The 18,189-nt window shown below is 42.0% G+C and overlaps 1 protein-coding gene across 1 annotated transcript in view; it reads left to right on the forward strand.

Moving 5' to 3' along the window:
* Positions 1 to 18,189, forward strand: part of cfap299 (cilia and flagella associated protein 299) — a 61,897-nt gene that overhangs the window by 41,271 nt on the left and 2,437 nt on the right. Inside the window, exons 4-5 of the mRNA XM_084552288.1 lie at positions 5,164 to 5,306; positions 16,097 to 16,226. Coding sequence (XP_084408414.1) covers positions 5,164 to 5,306; positions 16,097 to 16,226 — 273 coding nt within the window. The remainder of the gene's footprint in view (positions 1 to 5,163; positions 5,307 to 16,096; positions 16,227 to 18,189) is intronic.

Here is an 18,189-nt window from a genome sequence, read left to right on the forward strand (position 1 = left end):
GCAGAAGACTAGTCCATGTTGGAAAATGCCATTTTTAGAAAGTAGAGAAACATCCCCACGCGTTTACATCAAGATGATGGTATGCACACAAAGAACACAGCCAGACAAAAATGAAAAGCGCCATGTAGCCTATCGAAATTTTAATCAGTTAAGTAATTTTTTAGTATGAGGTGATTATGTGGAGCGTTCTTATTTGGGCCTTTAAACCGTTCATATCCCGACCGCTCCATGTAAATGCATCTAGTGTGACACAATAAAATAACAAGAACCCAAATTCACTGCATTTAGCTGTGACTAGGTGAGTGACTGCAGTGACCTGGTTCATTGCCTACAAACCCTTCAGTAAGTGATCTCTGGCTCTGGACCGCATATCCTGCAGGATGTGTAATTCGGGTAGATCCCCAAGGATGCAACACACCTCAGCACATATGGTTTCTACCGTTGCATCTATTACGCAAGCTGGCTGTGTGAAGTCACTTCCAAGTCAAATAAGCAATGACCCCTCCTCATCGTACTCATGAACCTCTCCCCAAACTCTCTGAAAAACACACACACACACACACACACACACACACACACACACACACACACAGTTCTCAAGGAATGCCTGCCAGAAAAAGGGCTCCCACCTAAAAACATTCCCGTAGTACAGGCCATGTTTTCCTTACCCCAACAAATTTACACAGTTGTTAGTGATGGCCTGGGATTCCTCCTAAAGCGCAGCCCACCAATAATAAACAGTATGGCAGCTGACACCGCAAGACACCTGCACAGCTCCCTGACACTGCAGGATTGTTCCCAGGGTCTGGGGGGAGGCAGAGTTGGTTGGGGATGGTGGACGAGGGGACCATGAGGCCAGCAGATAGGTTGGTGGGGTCATGCTGTGTGTACGGGAGGTGCAACCAGTCAGTGTTGTGTTCAGGTTGATTTATCCGATTTCATTTATGAGGGACTCTATGCAACATACAGATCAAACATTCCCTTTGGTTGTGTTGTAACTGGGGCCGTGAAAATTAAGAAGGTAATAATGCGTTACTGCAAATTATATTTGGATGAAATATTTAGAACTGCGAAATTGTTCTCTTGACAAGAAGTTTTTCTGCATTTACTGTCAACATGAAGCACGCAGATGAGACCAGATTGTTCTCAGAGGTCTCTAACATGTTGATAAGAGTAATAAAATTTTATCAAATTTCAAAAATAAATACAGTATCTCTAGGGTTGAATTTCCCTTGGGATTAATAAAGTATCTATCTATCTATCTATCTATCTATCTATCTATCTATCTTTAATTCAAAACGTATTTTTTTATCAAGAACACTATTAATCAAGGCAACGTTCCCAGAAGCTGAAACTAATGTTTATTGATTTCTGTACAGTTGCCCTCATTTATAGATTATTGATGAGCTGTTGAAGCAAATGATTTAGGTTTATTTGTGTCAATAGATTGAAATATTTAATTAAGATTTTCATATTCAATGTACGTTAAAGGACGATTGACATTTTCTCCCCATTTTTTTGCCTCCCCAACCAACCGGCCTCAAGCAGATAGTTCCCCCATATTTCAAGGGTTGGGTTCTATAAAGCTTCTAAAGACAAGGTATTATTAAAAACTGGAAGGATAGTGGAGAACCATCATCTTCGAGGAAGAAATGTGGTTGGAAAAAAATCCTGATTGATCGTGATCGGCGATCACTTAAACGTTTGGTGAAATAAAATGGAAGAAAAACAACAGCAAACCTGTGGGGGCAGTGTTATGATCTGGGGTTGCTGCAGTTGCTCAGGTCTAGGTTCAGCAACATTATGTGTCCAAAGAATGAGGTCAGCTGACTACCTGAATATACTGAATGACCAGGTTATTCCATCAATGGATTGTTTCTTCCCTGATGTTCACGGGCATATACCAAGATGACAATGCCAGGATTCATGGGGCTCAGATTGTGAAAGAGTGGTTCAGGGAGCATGAGACATCATTTTCACACATGGATTGGCCACCACAGAGTCCAGACCTTAACCCTATTGAGAATCTTTGGCATGTGCTGGAGAAGGCTTTGTGCAGTGGTCAGACTCTTCCATCATCAATACAAGATCTCGGTGAAAAATTAATGCAACACTGGATGGAAATAAATCTGGTGACATTGAAGAAGCTTATTGAAACAATGCCACAGCAAGGCAGTCCAACGAAATATTAGCGTGTGTGACCTTTTTTTTTTTTTGGCCAGGCAGTGTATTACAGAGTAGTGTCTATGAGTTGAATTTTATTTTCAAAGTTTATTTTGTACATGTCTGAACAATATTGACTAATGATGAGAAACAAGAATACACTCAGTACCAAGTCTTGGTGTCCAGTCCACAAATTCCAACATACACTCCTGCCACAGGATGTCAGGTGGTCCAGCCATTGTGTCCCCACCTGTAGGACATTGTCAGAGCACAAAGGAGGAGCACAGTAAGTGTCGGCCCGCTGTCAGCTTCTGTTTGCCTTAAATTTGTAAATCCCCCCCTCTTTCAGCCGTCGGGCTTTGAAAGATTAGCCAAAGGTTTGTGGAGTAATTCACATCTGCGTGTCAAGAGCCAGGGGGATACCTCCACAGTTTTCACACACCTCACTAATTACAGTTGTCATCTATGTTTAGGTTTTGTTCGATTCTGAGCTTACAAACCTGTTCATATTCATTTTGATTTTAAGTTATGTTGTGTGGATCACTGTTAAAGGATACTCCTAATCTAATGTTCTTTATTAATGTGTGTAAACTTCTACTGGTGATTGCTGGTTAAATTTCAACTTGGTAAACATTTAAAAAACTGTAGATTTTCAAAGGGGCACAATACATAGCAGATAGTGTCACAAAGAGCCTGAGCAGCGCTCAGCTTCTCAGGCATTGAGAGACTGATGTTTGCCATAAAGTGGGGCCTCTCTCTCGCTGCCCTGTGAGGTCACAGCACCTGTTCTTGGTAATTGCTGGCAGGTGACGTAAGGCGTCCACTTGTTTTCCATGGTGTAAGGTGGAGGTCCCTCGGCTCCTTCCACCAGGGAGGCTGGAAACTCATGTTGCTTGTTTGCAGCAAATAATAGAGTCTGACTCGTTTGTTCTGCTCCCCACGCTCGCTGCGAGTGAAATGAACCCTGGCCCACATGCTAATGACAGAAAACTTTTTTTTTTAAAGTAAAGAAATATAACAGAGATCCATATATGCAGTATAAAGCCTTCCTAAATCACATAAATCCATTTTACCTTGTTATAATTGTCACTGTCATTGGAGACAATTCACTTCAAAATAAAATCTAAATATGTCAAGAAGCTCAATTAAAATGTTTATCTGTTATGATTTTTTATTTTTTTTTGTTTTAGCTCAAATGGTACTCACCTTCTTCTTTTTTTTTTTTTTTCTTGCTGGGTCCACCTCATGATGACTTTTCAATGCTGGCTGCTGGAGGCCAGAAGCCAGCAGATAGGGTATATGGCCCAGGCCTCCAGCCAGCTGTGAACCTGATAGCATCTGTTTTAAACGTTTGAGAGACAGAGAGAAAAGAACCCTCTTTTCTTCTGAGCTCTGGAGCGCTAGTTATCTCGTGCCTTTTTAGTAAAGGGATCCACAGATGGCCCGTGTCCTGACAGTTATACAAATGTGATATCGCTAGCTGAGGTATTCCGCAAGGATCTTCTTACTGTGTTACTGTAAGCCGACAAGTGGGACTCATTCATGCTCAGAGTAAACAAGACAAGTCCGACACAAAGGGAGTCCTCCGTCGTAGAGATGAGGCAGAGGAGAATGAAAGAGAACCTCCTGTTTTGTCTCTGTGAGCGCAGACAAAACAACCTCTTCACACCTGAGTGTGTCCTCTATTTGGAGTCCTTCCGCCCATTGTCATCATGTGTTATCTAAACCATCAAATCGACATGAAAAGATCATTTCATGTTCCACTGTCACCTGAGGGGGTTTGGACAACTTGTCTTTCATTTGCTTTGTCTGAATGCGGTGACACAACCGTTTGTCATCCATTTTTTTCCCCCCAGGTTGTGTGCGGTTTGAACTCACTTCAAAGACTTGGTCTTTGATGGGAAGTGTCCTTAGATATATGTGTTTTGTCGGCGTCGGAGAATACAGACCTTTTCTCTTCTTACTCACTGTCTTATAATCAGACATCAGCATTTTCTGATAAGTGCAGATGTCATCTTAGGCCACGAGTTAGAGCCTTTTTCTATCATATTCAAAGCAGAAATCTACTTTAGTTTTTTGCAAATTAAATTATAAAATGTCTTTGTAACACATGCACATCCAGTGCCTTTACATTTAATGTTTAGCCTTCACCTCTCCACTTGGAGCAGAATCAAGGGAACACATCCATCTATCTCAATCTAACTCGTGATTGTTCCTAACTGATTTCTCCCTGTTTGGTAGGTTTTTAATTGTTTCTGTCCAAAGACTTTAATCATCAAGGTTTGTCATTTCACTACATTCTCTTTTTCAGAACTCACTGCTTGCTTTAAAATAAATCTGTGCAGCGTATCACACTCTCTGCCCTTAGACCTTTCGTGTGGATAAGAAAGTTTGGAACAGACATGGAAAAATAAGTAAAAAGTATTCAAATTGCAGAAGGAGAGGAAAATACCACTTGAAATACATGGCTGGCTTTCTTGTGGGCTATTTCTATAGAGCAATAAAGGATGTGTATGGACAAAATGAAATAATATATAAATTACTAAGTTTCATCCATTGGATTTTTAAAAAAGGTCCTTATCTATACATACAACTCCCAGTGTTAGTACTCACACCTTTCATGTCAAGCTACATTATTGCCCCAACTGTTGGCTTGATGGAACGGAACTAGACTTAAGTTACTCTACGTTGAATAATTCAGTGACGTCCCACGCACTTATCTGAGCAGGATATTCTGTAGACAGCCCACCTCGGTGAACTCCGGCCATAGCAAGATGACATAAGTTGGAGTCGTTTCTGATTTGAACTTGATTCAAAGTACAACACGAGTCTTGGTATTTCAAAGTGGGAGGATTTGTAACAGATCCCCTTCTATCTGTCCACTTTCCACAAGTGACATTGGCCTTACTGGCTTTTTTACTCCAGAGAGACTTGATGGCTATGATTATTTACACAGAGGGTTTCCTTCTCTCTCTCTCTCTTTTTTTTTTTTTTTCGCAGTCGGTCATTTTCATAAGGGATCATAATACTCTTGGACAGGAAGTGTCTGGCTATATAGACTACGCCCACAGACTCAAGTCCCAAGATTTTGAACCATATTTCAACGGAAAGAAGAGACTCCTGCCAGGACGCCCGGATTTATGGTAAGTCTCCTTCCATTGTAGCATGTCCACGTTGGTTTGGGGAGGCCTGGACTCGAGTGGGATTTAACAAGTTTCGAAGGGTAAGGAAATCTTATTATCCGGGATTAAACATTCAGTCGTTCGTGAGACACCAGTATAGGCTTGGAGAGAGCTGTGCAAAGGGCCGCTATAGTTATCATGTATAGTACTACCTGTTTGGACCACAACATAGACGTAGAATAAATAAAAACTTGTAAAGTAGTGCTGCCAACGTGCATGATTAAAGTCACAATTTAAGTAGACTTAAACCAGGAGAGTTTGATTTGATTTGATTTTATTATACAATGAGTATGTCATTTGAGATTGGCCTTAAGAATTGACACATTGATAAGTAGATTGGCTAGCTTTCAGGTGGTTATTGGCTAAATCGGCTATTGGTTTTCTTTGGTGTACCTCAGCTTCAACCTGCTAGATTGCTCTCCTGTAGAATGAGCATTCCCATTCAAAAGGTCTCTATAGATTCTTAGTCATTCAGGGCATGGTATATCTAAAACAACGGCCACTGGAGAAGTGTCAAGAGTGGTGAAACATATTCGAGAAAATTTGGCTTTGTTTTGGAAATTCCCATGCACATCAGGGGTTGCACGACTTCAGATGCTTTGAAGTCGACTGTTATGTGATGAAAGTCAAGTCGACACACACTAGTCGCTGATGACGTCGCTAGTCGCTTTGCCACAATGAAATCTATATTCTTGACCTGAATACATATGCTGAGAACAGACAGCTCATGTGCTACTTATTGTGTGCTGCAGATATGTATAGCCTGTATAAAAACAGGCAGCAACTCAGCACCACCAATAGCATTTAATAGCAAATTGTTGATTACGCAGCCTCCTTCTCTCTGTTACCGCAGGGCATTTGGTGACGTTGTTATTGACTGCTGTCCTGAGGATTTGGACCGTTCCTCTGCTAGCGTTAGCGGATACTTTCAGATGAGTGTGCATTGCAGTAGTACTCTTGTTGTATTTCAGGACTGACTTGTCGGTTTTTACCTGGACAGCCACAGGATAGTTAATGTTACTGATAAATACTTACTGCTTTAAAAATTTAAACCAAAGTTTTAAATTGCCGTAAATCTCCCATATTCAGGGACTGTATATTGGACAACTACAGGCCCAGTGCCAGTCACACAGTTCCAGGACAAGCCACAAATGAACTGCTGACCTTGCAGGTGTAAGCTAAAAATCTTACCTTGTATCCTTCAGAGGGGCAAATGACATCTTTATAGTTCTCGGTCTATCAGGAGACCTGTGTACATAGAAAGCTGTCAGCAAATTACCAGAGCCAAAACCATTCCCCAATTCCACGTAGTCGTGCAAAGTAACATCTTACCAACATTTCAGATATCTGCGAGAAATCCCATGAGGACAAACACAACTGGACAGGTGTGAGAATGAGAGTGTGTGTTACATGGTTTTGTTGAGAGTTCAGCCAAAAGGCGAACAGCCTGTATAACCTCAGTAACAGAACATGGTTTCCAATGTCCTGAGCTAGACTTATGATTTTTTACAGGATGTGGGTTTTATTTTGTTAGTTTCATTACTGTTATTAGGTTTGACATAAACTTCCAGCTTATTTGTGTGAACTCTGCCAAGAGGGCTGCATCATTCGGCACACTTTACAACACAGGGCATCAGAGCGAACATTACAATCACAGAGGTTTTGAACAAATCCCCAGTTCGACTTTTTGTGAAATGAAAAATTACTGCTTTTAACGGTTTTGCAGAACCGACTGTTCTCAGCTTTTTCAGTGGCTCTGTAGAAGTTCTAGGAACGCCAATCCAGATTTCAGTGGATACTTTGCCCATTAAACTCTAACTCTGGGCTTACTTTTCACCTCCAAATAAGTGTTAGGGTTAACCCTAACCCTAACACTTCTTCTTCATCATCTTTTCCCTTCAGGGGTAGCCACAACGAATCATCTGCTTCCATCTTGCCCTATCCTCTTGTATCCTCTTTAGTCACACCAACTACCTTCCAACAATGTCCTCCTTCACTACATCCATACACCTCCTCTTTGGTCTTCCTCTAGACCTCCTGCCTGGCAGCTCTAACCTCAGCATTCTTAGACCAATATATTATTATATTATACCAATATACCGTATCCCTCCTCTGAACATGTCCAAACCATCTCATCTAACCCTTTAAAAGCTAGTGTGTCGGCAGTGACACGATTGCGGAAGCGCCCTTCGGATTACCGTAATCACGTCACGGTCGGCGGTTTGCGAAAGCTGAGACGTTGCGCTTTATAGCCAACATAGTGCCATTACGGTAATTTCACTTGCGCCTCTCCTGGGAGGTTATTACACTCTTATAACATGCGGTACATTGTAAATAAGTGCTAGTCAAAATAAGCAAAAAGAAGTCCAGGTGGACATTTTGAGGCTAAGGTGTTAAAGAGTTAAACAGTGTGTGCCAAAACTAGGAAAATATGTTGCAGAGGTTATAAAAAAGATGATGAAAAGAAGATTTGACATAACAAAAAAATGTGTCAGTGTCAGAGTAGCTGAGCGTGGATGTCATTCTACATAATCAGGGTGGAAACTCGATCCACTGACATTGACTTTCAGATGCACTTTTATAAGCAGCGTGTTCACATTCGTCTTTAAAACAGGACATGACAGACTTATAGAAAACAGTTTTTGTTGCAGCACTTAAAAGAATGACGGTTGGCGTTTTATTTTTAGACGTGGTTTTGCCCTTCCGCTGAAACCAAAGTGTCAGGCATGCGACGCCGTGTTGTTTTATTTATCTATTTCTCACCATGTGCTCTGACACACAACCCTGCTTGTGACCTTGAGCGTGGCCTCCCCTCTGGTGAGTGGTAGCCCTAACAAGCTGTAGGTGTGAGTCATTGGGCGAGCATGCCTGGAGGTACAACCTACTCCCTAATGATGCTTTTATGAGCCCCCCCACCCCCCATACCCCCCCTCCTCCCCGCCACAGGTCTCCCTGCCCTCCCTGCCCTCCCTCCATCTGACATCTGACTTCACACTCCCCCTCTCAGCCTCATTTATCATCCACTAAAACTCGACTTCATCAGATTTACACATCTCCCTGTCTTTATTTTCAACTTTTCCACGCGTTCCCACCTCTCCCATTCTCTCCCCCCCCATGTCATCCTCCACCTCTCTCACCCCACCACCCCACCCCATCCATTTTTTTTTTTTTTTCATCTCTGTCGGGAACAATAACACCCAGTGTGGTTGCTGCTAAGAGGGAGCAGATGCTGGAGCTGCTGCCCACTCAGTGCACTAAACCTCCCACCGCAGGACTCTTGAATCCTCTCCCTCCTCCTCCTCTACAACCACAGAGAGCACAAAGCAGCGACACCAGCGCCAGCTCTGGCCTCCACCTCCCACCTCCAGCAAGGAGGGGTGGATAGGTTCACGTACACAGCCTGAAGAGGCGAGGAAAATATAGATGTAACTGAGAATCTTCTTGGAGCAAAATGCGTGACTTTAAAACATTTGAAGGAAAGTGAATTGGTTGAAGGTATTTGGAGAAAAGAAAAGAATAAAGCACGTCTCTGCCACAGCACTGTGATGCTGCCAACAAATGTTTCCAGCTTCATGTAACAGGTGTCATAGTCCTTTGCAAATGCACGAAACTACTGGATACTGAACACTAAACGCATCAAACCTTCTTCCTTTAACTTCTAAATTAGATTACGGCTCGGTTTTATGTGCATCACTTTGCAAATTATTTAACCATTACTATTTATACATCAGTCAGCCACAACATTAAAACCACTGACAGACAAAAAACGGTTTAGGAACGACTCAAAAAACAGCACAAGGTGTCCAAATTCACTAAATCCCAAACTGATCAAGTATCTGTGGGATGATCCACAGAGGCCCCGCCCCTCAAAGGCCCCCCCACTAACAACATTGTGTTGCCAGACACCACAGGACACCCTCAGAAGGCCCATGTCCATTCTCTGATGAGTCACAACTGTTTTGGAGGCACAAGGGAGACCTGCACAATATTAGGACATATTGTTACGCCTGATCGGTTTATGTTAGTTGCGAAAATACGAAATATGGCTTGTTTTGTAGACAGTGTAAATCAATTCATAGCAATATCAGTGAATTCCAGTACAGCCACAGATACAGTGCACCAAGATTTTGAAATATTTCCTTTTACAGTACATTCTTTGTCACCTCCAGATCTTTTCTCATCGACTGTATAGCAGGAGTAAGGGGCAAAAATTCACCTAGATTTATTTTAGCAGGCACACTGGATGGGTGAATCCTATAAACACAATTTATAAATGCATATGTTGTAAGCATCTGAACTCCAAGGGAAACATAATTGTCCCGTTTGAATATGCAGACATTTTTCATCCAGCAAACAGCACATAAGTACACACAGTAACAATAGTTTTCGTATAAAATTGAAATAAGAGAATAGTTTTCTAGGCAAACTCTTATGTAAATTGATAATGAGAAAGGTGACTGGACGACTATCAATGAGCAGCTATGTTAGACTATCAACAGTAGACTCACCATCAGATACACATGTGCATTAGTTGCTGTAACTTCGTGCAAACTTTAGATTAAGCCTTTACGCAGATAAAACCAAAACGTGACACTGCTACGGCAAAGGGACGGCGAGAAGAGAAGTAGACGTGTTTAAAGGCTAACTTTCTGAGCTTCCGACTACACACACACACACACACAAGGATCCTGACCTTTGTCTAATTAACCCAATAATCTGCAGCTCTGTGTAGCCAGCTTCCTGCCACTCCAGATGTGCCTACAGCATCTCTGATGTCTATTTAATGTTCACCAGTAAAGTGACCATCTGTTTATGCACTCTGGCTGTTCCCCTCCTTCCTCTCTTTATCTCTCCCTCTTTCCAGTGCCTCTGTTTACTCAAGACCTTTAGGAGGCTGGGCAACAACTCACTATATGAGAGTCCTAATTGATTTACTGCTCATTTCTACTTTACGATGTTCAAGTGACAGAGAAAGTGTGCTAATTTTCATTGTAAATACAAATGCAATATACTGTATTTGTTACTCAACTTTTTTTTTTAAATGCTGGATATTATAAATAGTTCTTGTGCTGTCAGCCTACTCTGTGCGGATTTGGCGACAGACTGAAACATTGAATTTGAAGGATCAGCTCAGCAGGAAATATAGCGCATGCGTCTTCTGGAGCCAAAACCATGTTGCCTCCACGCTCAGCCTCTGCCGTGCACCTGTGTGTCTGGCTTCATTTTCTGCTGTGAAAATATTTGCACTGCTGTCCCGTTTTATTAACTTTTAATACAAAAGAGAAACTGTTCCAGCTCCGAAGGTGATTCGGCGGCCGGGTCTTAAGCATTGTGTCCAAGCTGCAAAAGTGGTCGGTGGTGGGACATTCTATCACCGTGGAGTTTGCCAGCTTGCTAAATATTTGCTGGTAAGCTGGAACATTCCATGTCATCTCTGTTGATCTTCACACATGGCACGCACATACTGCATTGGCTGAATCATCAGGGTTAAATCCAATCGCACTGTTTGTTCTCTGTGCTGATATGTTTGGATTGTGTTTGATAGATTCCTTTAGTGTTCCACCAGCAGTACCATGGTCACAGACCTCCTGCCTCATTTTCCACGTCACGTCCAAGTAATTACGATCTGAAACTATTTATGGAATTGCAAAGGAGGGCTGTAGTTGCTCATGAATGTGTCATTATACCAGAACGAAAAGTTCCAATTAGCGATCGTTTTTAAACATGAGCAAACGTATTAGCCCGGTCGGGGTTTGACTCTTAAATTCTTTCCGCCAAGATACAGCAGCATTTAGTTTATCATGCAGCCAGAGAGGAAAGGATTTGTTTCTGTCTTGCTCAATTAAATTGGTGAAATGATTGACTAGTAATAAAAATTGCTGCAGTTTTCTTCTTTTTTTTTTTTTCCTGGAAATCAAAAGTGAAGAACAAAATGAGGAAGTGCACCAAACCGTTTAGAAAAGAATGAATACACTAGTGTATACATTGTATATAAGAATATAAATTTTAACTGCCTGCCTAGATTAATTATTTATACTTATAAATTAATATAGATAGATAGATAGATAGATAGATACTTTATTAATCCCAAACTAGGACATTTGACTGTTGTAGCAGCAATGTACATGCTCTCAGCATACCATACGTAATATACGGTATATATAATAATTGTTATCTATTAGTTTGAATACAATTTTTTCCATTTCACATTCGACAAAAGTGACAACATAAGCTCACATTTGGCTTCCTTAAAGACAATATCTCTAAAATACATTAATAAATTCCCAGATGAAATGTAAAATAGCGATTAAAAAAAAAAAATGGGAGTGTGTAGGTGGGTGGTTAAATAGACTTTTTAATGGGGTTGTCAGCTGGGCATGGCCCACCTATGACTTGTTGTTGAGTTAGACGCCCCCAGAAGAATTATCCGTAATTTCTACTCACTAAACTGTGCCTCACTGTGTAAGAAGCATTGGTGATTCACTCTGGAAACAATAACTCCAGACTGTATTGTGTAGCCACTAAAGAAAAACAGATATATGAACGAATACACATGCTGGGTTTTCGCTCTTTTATGATATATATCATCCACCGCTTGGAGTCCAGCTCCTCTGAGCCCTATAATGAGACTGTTGACATTACCCTGGAAAATGACCGCCTGGAGATGACAATGGAGCTAAGCACGGTAACTATGGAAAGTGAAAGGACGTAGTGCACGTGTCAAACGGCCATGGTAAATGCATAGGGAACCAGGAACGGGTGCCGAGAGCCCCGTCATTGTTTCCACCAAATCCAGGTTCTCACACTTTTACTGGTCCATATGTCTGGGTGTGGTGCCATCCAGCTGCTGGAGCTTTCTTTGTGACCAAATGTGCACCGACCGTGCAGTCAGTTGCCCTGGTGACACTTCACATGGGACCGTTCGGGAGGTGGGGGCAATAAACACATCCAAGCAATGTATGAACAAAATTCTCGGCACTGATTCAAAGAGATTTTTTTTTTTTTATAGCTTTTTCCGTCAACTTTTTCATGTTCTGTGTTAAAATATCTCACATCTGTCCCATTTCTCTCGAAAAGTTAAGCGGTTCACCATGGAATAAAAGTGGTTGACCAAAATATGTTAATTGTTGTATGGCATCTTGGTATAAATAGTCACTGAATCACTGTCAGATCTAATTCACAAAGAGAAGAAGGATGCTTATGTCTGACAGGAAGTCTCAGACAATGTAATTTTCCATCGTTTTAAAGGAAAAACCTCAATTTGTGTTTCATAATTGGGGCATTGCAGCAATCTATTTCGAACTTGCTTCACTCGGCTCTGTTGGCAACTCAAAACAAATGCCAGACTTCTCATTCAATCATACCATATAATTTTATGCATCAGTGTATTTCCCACAGCTTGAACTGCTTGGAGGCGTCCAGGGTAGTATATGTTTCCTGGACAGGAAGGTGGTCGACGCAGAGATGGTTGACGCGCAGCTGAGATGTCAGATCATATCCAGTGTCACCTTTCCAGAAGTGCAAGATATGCATAGAATCGTAGTCAAGTCAGTTGAATCAATCGAGTACGACATACTGTAAGCTTCAGGTAATCAAAGCCTAAAGTCAGTCATTTGAGACGAGACCAAGTCGAGTGTCTCGTCCAAGTCGAGTCTTAAGTCAAATTTAGACCAGGTGCTACCACTGTGTTTTATTTTACATATGTTACATATTTCATACATATTTTAAGTCATGTGAGAGAAGGATACACTTGTGGCCCAAGGTATAAATAGTTAATTCGCGAATAAATTTATTTTTCATCTACGTTTTTGGTCTACAAAAAGAAGTTGGACCAAGGTCTCCGTGTCACATTTTTTAATCTTGGTGCAAGCCTTTGGAGACTGACATGGAGATGAACCAGTTCAGTTCAATTTTATTTATATAGCATCAGTAACAATGCAAATTGTCTCAAGACGCTGTACAACATCCGCCCTGAAACCCCCAGAACTAGCCTGAAGGCATCATCACCCTTTATTCTGGAAGAAGGTCTTTGGGAATATGACACGCAGTCAGACCAGGAAAGTATACTGCAAGTTATTGGCTAGAATACCTGGCCTTAGCTATTCTGTATTTACATTTCCCAAAATTGCAGAGTGGGGGTCAGTGGGGTTTGGAAAGGCCACATAGGTATGTTTTTAAATTACTTGTACTATACAGTGTGTTTGCTTGTAATTTGCAGCAAGCATGTTTAATATGTTGCAGGCAGAAAATATTTTTATGGCTCAAATTCAAATAGGTATCTGTGAATAGGTTTTATGTGCCACTAGAGATTCCTTGGAGAAAACATCTTGACTGCAGCCCAACGGCCAAAATATTTTTAGTTGTCCTGCAATGCAGGTGTAAAGGTTTTGAAATGTATTTTCCATTATGCAAATTGTTTAATACTTCAGATCTACTGTTACTCACGTACCAGCTCCAGTAGAGCATCCAAGCAAGTGACATATTACCTGCAGAATGCTGGCAGCACTCCACTATGTTATAGTCTGACATTTACAGCCTGGATGCCGCAGCTTTAGCCCATTCCACTTCTCAACACTATGTACCTCTTCTCAGATTTATGCTTAGCCTCCTCCCTGAGGTCCAACTTAGTTGTTGGATCACAAACTGCTATTGGGGAACAGCCAAAGTCCCACTAAAGCAACATTCAGTTACTCAGAGTGCGACATGTGGAGTTGTGTTGCTAGTGATGTGATCGGCTAACGATGAGAAACGCGGAAAATGCACTGCAGCTTCACACGACACATATTGCAGGTATTACTTGCAATAACAACAATCAAACTAACGAACAATGAGGGTCTGTTGGTTTTTGTTGGTTTGCATCGTGTGCCGTTTTCCTAACAACTTTTATTACCATTCTGTAAGAAGAATACTACATTGCATTTCTAAATAAGTTGTGTGTGCAGAGTGCACATCCCATTTCAGAACAAATTGGAACAATTTGTGTACACAAATATGTTATAAATTAATTCAAATTAATCAAATGTTATCTGATTAATCCCTAACTGACCAGGCACTGGACGTCAGACTATTTTTTTTTTTTTATAGTTAAACCATTTTTAAGACTCGTGTCTTTGTTTTTTTCTTGTTTTCTCGTCTGAAAGGCTGTGCCGAATCTGAACTTGACATGAGAACAATGCAGCACTCAACCCTGCCATAATGACTAGTCTTCAAATGCCAACCTGCCTTGTATTTCACGTCAGCAAAGAGAGATCATCTGCCAGTTTTGCGGCTAAGGAATCTCTGATCTCCCATGTCTCCGCACTTTACTCCAAACAAACGACATGAGCTGCTTAATATTTAAAACACCAATAAATCCCATCCTGAAACTGATACACACGCTAAACAAATTGTTTTAACCCACGGGTCCAAGCATTTTTTTCCCTCCCCTTTCACTCTGTCAAAGAGTTCCACACATTTGCTCCGCTGCGTCAGAAACAACAGAAAACCTATAAGCAGAGCGGGATCCAATCGGACGCTGTAAATTAATCAGTCGTTTATTTTGGAATTCAAACCACTCTTTGGTTTCACTTGCTTATTAGTCACAGCTTTACTTTAATGCCTGTGTCGGCAAACTCCAAAACAGTGCCCCGGAGTCAAATTGAAAACAGACTTTTAAATACTCTGTGTCTTTCGAAAGATAACATCCCTCTGCAGGTTGCTTTCTTTTCTTTTCTGCAAGGCAAAGTTCTTTTGCAGCTTGCAGTTGCGTATTGATACAACAATGATGGCTGTGTGATAGTCTTTAATCCGTGAAGTTTTCTGTCCTCTCTGAAACATGCATGACCTCAGTTTTTTTGCTGGTTTAAAGTCTCCCGCTGTGTGAGTCCGTAAAGGAAAAAGTCACGCAAGAGATAACGCTCCAAATATCAATCTTTGCTTTTATTCAAAGTGCGAACACACAAACTAAGACACATTACTGATCGAGTGTCAGCCATCAACTCCAAAAAGAAATCCAAGCAACAGTAGTGTCTTGTGAAGTTCAGCCTCTCTCTGTGATTGTGTGAGAGCTTTGGACACAACAGAGGGCTAGAGAAAGAAGAAAAGGCGATACATATTATTTTTCCCGGTTCACATAGCATCCCATCTCAAGCTGATCTATTTTCATCTATTTTTAGTCAAAAAAAAAAAAAAACTAACCAAGTCACAGCACTGCCCCACCCTCCCCCGAGTGCTACGGGTCACATCCTTTCATTGAAACACATGAATTACAAATGCGTTTAAGCAATATATTTCTGCGTGCCTAAAAAAAGAAAAGAAACCAAAAAAGGCCGGGCAGCGCAGTCGGCGAAACGCAAAGCTTCTGCTCGCTACAACTACCTTGCCATACTCCAAGAAAAGCTTCCCCAAACATATTTGCTCCCATAAATGATTACCATCACTGCAGAGGCTTGCAGATGGTGAGCGGTTGGCAGCAGCACCTCTGTAGTTTCAAACATGATGTCAGCTGTTCCATCAAGGCTGGTGGTGGTGGTGGAAGCAGCAAGACCAGAATGTGTCTTCTTTCCACTATGCGTACAGGTGCAGGCTTTTTTTTTTTTTTCCGCAAGTAAAAGATGGCAACTTTTTTTTTTTAATTTTTCCTCTGAGGCTTGCCTTGAGGAAAAACCACTGCAGCGGTAGCCTCCCACCGTTTTTAAAGCACCTTAGTTTACAAGCTTCGAGAATGACCTAATTCCAGTCATCTAACAGGAACCGTTTCCCTTTTTCTGCAGCTACTACAACTGGAAGACGCAGGTGTCCACGTCCAACTCCAGTCCTAACTTTGAGGTGATTTATGATGATCCTAACGGCCTTCTCTTCAGGAACAAGAGGGACAAAAAGATTCTGAATGTGGACCCGTTGGTAAGTTTTGTTGTTGTTGTTGTGGTTCCTCTTAAGCTTGTTACATACTCCCCGAGAAGCAAGAAATTTGTTCTCGCTCCTAGGGCTACGAGAACAAGAACAAAGTTAGTTCTGGTGAGGTCATTTATACTTCACAAGAGACTCAACTGCAGGGAAGTCCTCGTACTGCCATCCCACTGCAGCATACCTCACATGCACTAAACGTTGTGTGAGATATTTCTTATTATTTTCGGATGTTGGCCAGTCGCATAGACTGTATATAAATAGGACAATGCGTCCCCACTTACTTGCATTTGCCAAACTGACGCCTGGGGATACGGGCAGCGCCATCGCAGTATGATCCAAGAGTGGAACCACACAGAGCCACGATATTGAAGCCCCGCCCACACTTCCTTCTTACTCACTCACGTTTTCGATTAATTAATACTACGCTCTGCTCTACTTCCCCCAGTTACAAAGAAATGTTGGATTATACCCTGTACTTATTTTTTTATTTGTTTTTTCAACTCTCACAGTCCCACGGGATGCTTTACGAAGCGGTTGGCATGGCAACTGGTAGTCGCACACTTGAACATGCATCAACATTATGTTAACTACCTTAAACGACGGGAACCATCCTTAAAAAAAAAATTTAAAAAGTGATGTGTAGTTTGGTGTTTTAGTTTGGCGCAAGTCCCATCCACTAACATGGAGGAGGTGGAGCTTATGACCTATACTGCAGCCAGCCACCAGGGGGAGCTCTACTTGCATTGGCTTCACTTTTGAGGAGTAGTTCCGCTGTCTATCTTTATACTGTCTATGGCCAGTCATTTTGGTGACCGTGTCCGTCGGATCGCGCCATTCATTCAGCATGCACCCACATGCAGTATGCCAATCTCTACCCAGGAGAGATTAGCAGTCACACTGTGAATATTAGCATCTGGAAGCTCACAGAGTTCAGAGTGGCCGCTAGCATTTCCGCTTTTTTTTTTGTTAATAACCACGCCTACTGCTAATTTCCAATGCCCAACACAGTAGTTTCTGGACAACACACAAGTTCTGAAAAATGAGAGCCAGCTGCGAGAACTCCCAAATGACGGCTATCCTAGGTGTGAGAACAAACTTCTCACTTCTCGCGGAGTATGTAACAGCCTTTATCTTGCTTAGTTTTAAGGCCTGAATGAGACACTGCTGTTCCATGACAAATAAAATGTGAGCCCTGTATGATATTAATGGTGTTACATTTCATGGCCTTGCTTTCTCCCACTATCTCCAGCTTTATCCATCAAATTTAAACATCTTGGAATAGTTGCAATATTATTATATCTTCAGCTATTCACCTCTCTATCAACCTTACTAGACAGACATGAGTTATGTCAGTGGAACACTACACTACGAAGAAGACTTAGAAGTAGGTGGACAGACTGAGAGAGAGAGAGATAAAGAAATCAGTGGGAGGGAAAAAATATTTGCTTTCCACCTGCAGGAAGAATGGAGGATCAAGGGGTCGAGACAGGTGCTTCCTCCACACTCACAGTCTGACAGCGGGCCATGAAGAATAACGACTGACAGCAATGTTTTTTCTCTCTCCAGTTTCCCCTCTTCGCTGGGGGGAGGAGGGTGGGGGGTGGTAGGGAAGTAGTTGGTGGGGCTGAACTATTTTGAAATTGCAGACAGGGCTGTGGGGACTGCGTTTTTGAGGCCAAGCGCCAAAATGGCAGCACAGTGTTCTAGCTGTGGTCGAGCACCGCCCCGACCAGGCTGTCTATTAAAAACACAAGCGAAGGCATTGGAAGCCAGACACAGCAAACCACCCTTGTGCCCAGAACCCAGCTCAGCTCAGCCCAAATTGGCTCAGGCACGGAGCAGCGCAGAACCGTCCGGCTTTTTAACCCACCGTGAGCTCGGGCTGCTCGTGCGGTCACAGATCCACAGGATAACCTTCCAAAATCCAATCTCGCATCAACTCATTTCGGGCGGTTTA

Source organism: Chelon labrosus, assembly GCF_963514085.1.
Source record: "Chelon labrosus genome assembly, chromosome: 9".
Classification (NCBI taxonomy): Eukaryota; Metazoa; Chordata; class Actinopteri; order Mugiliformes; family Mugilidae; genus Chelon; species Chelon labrosus.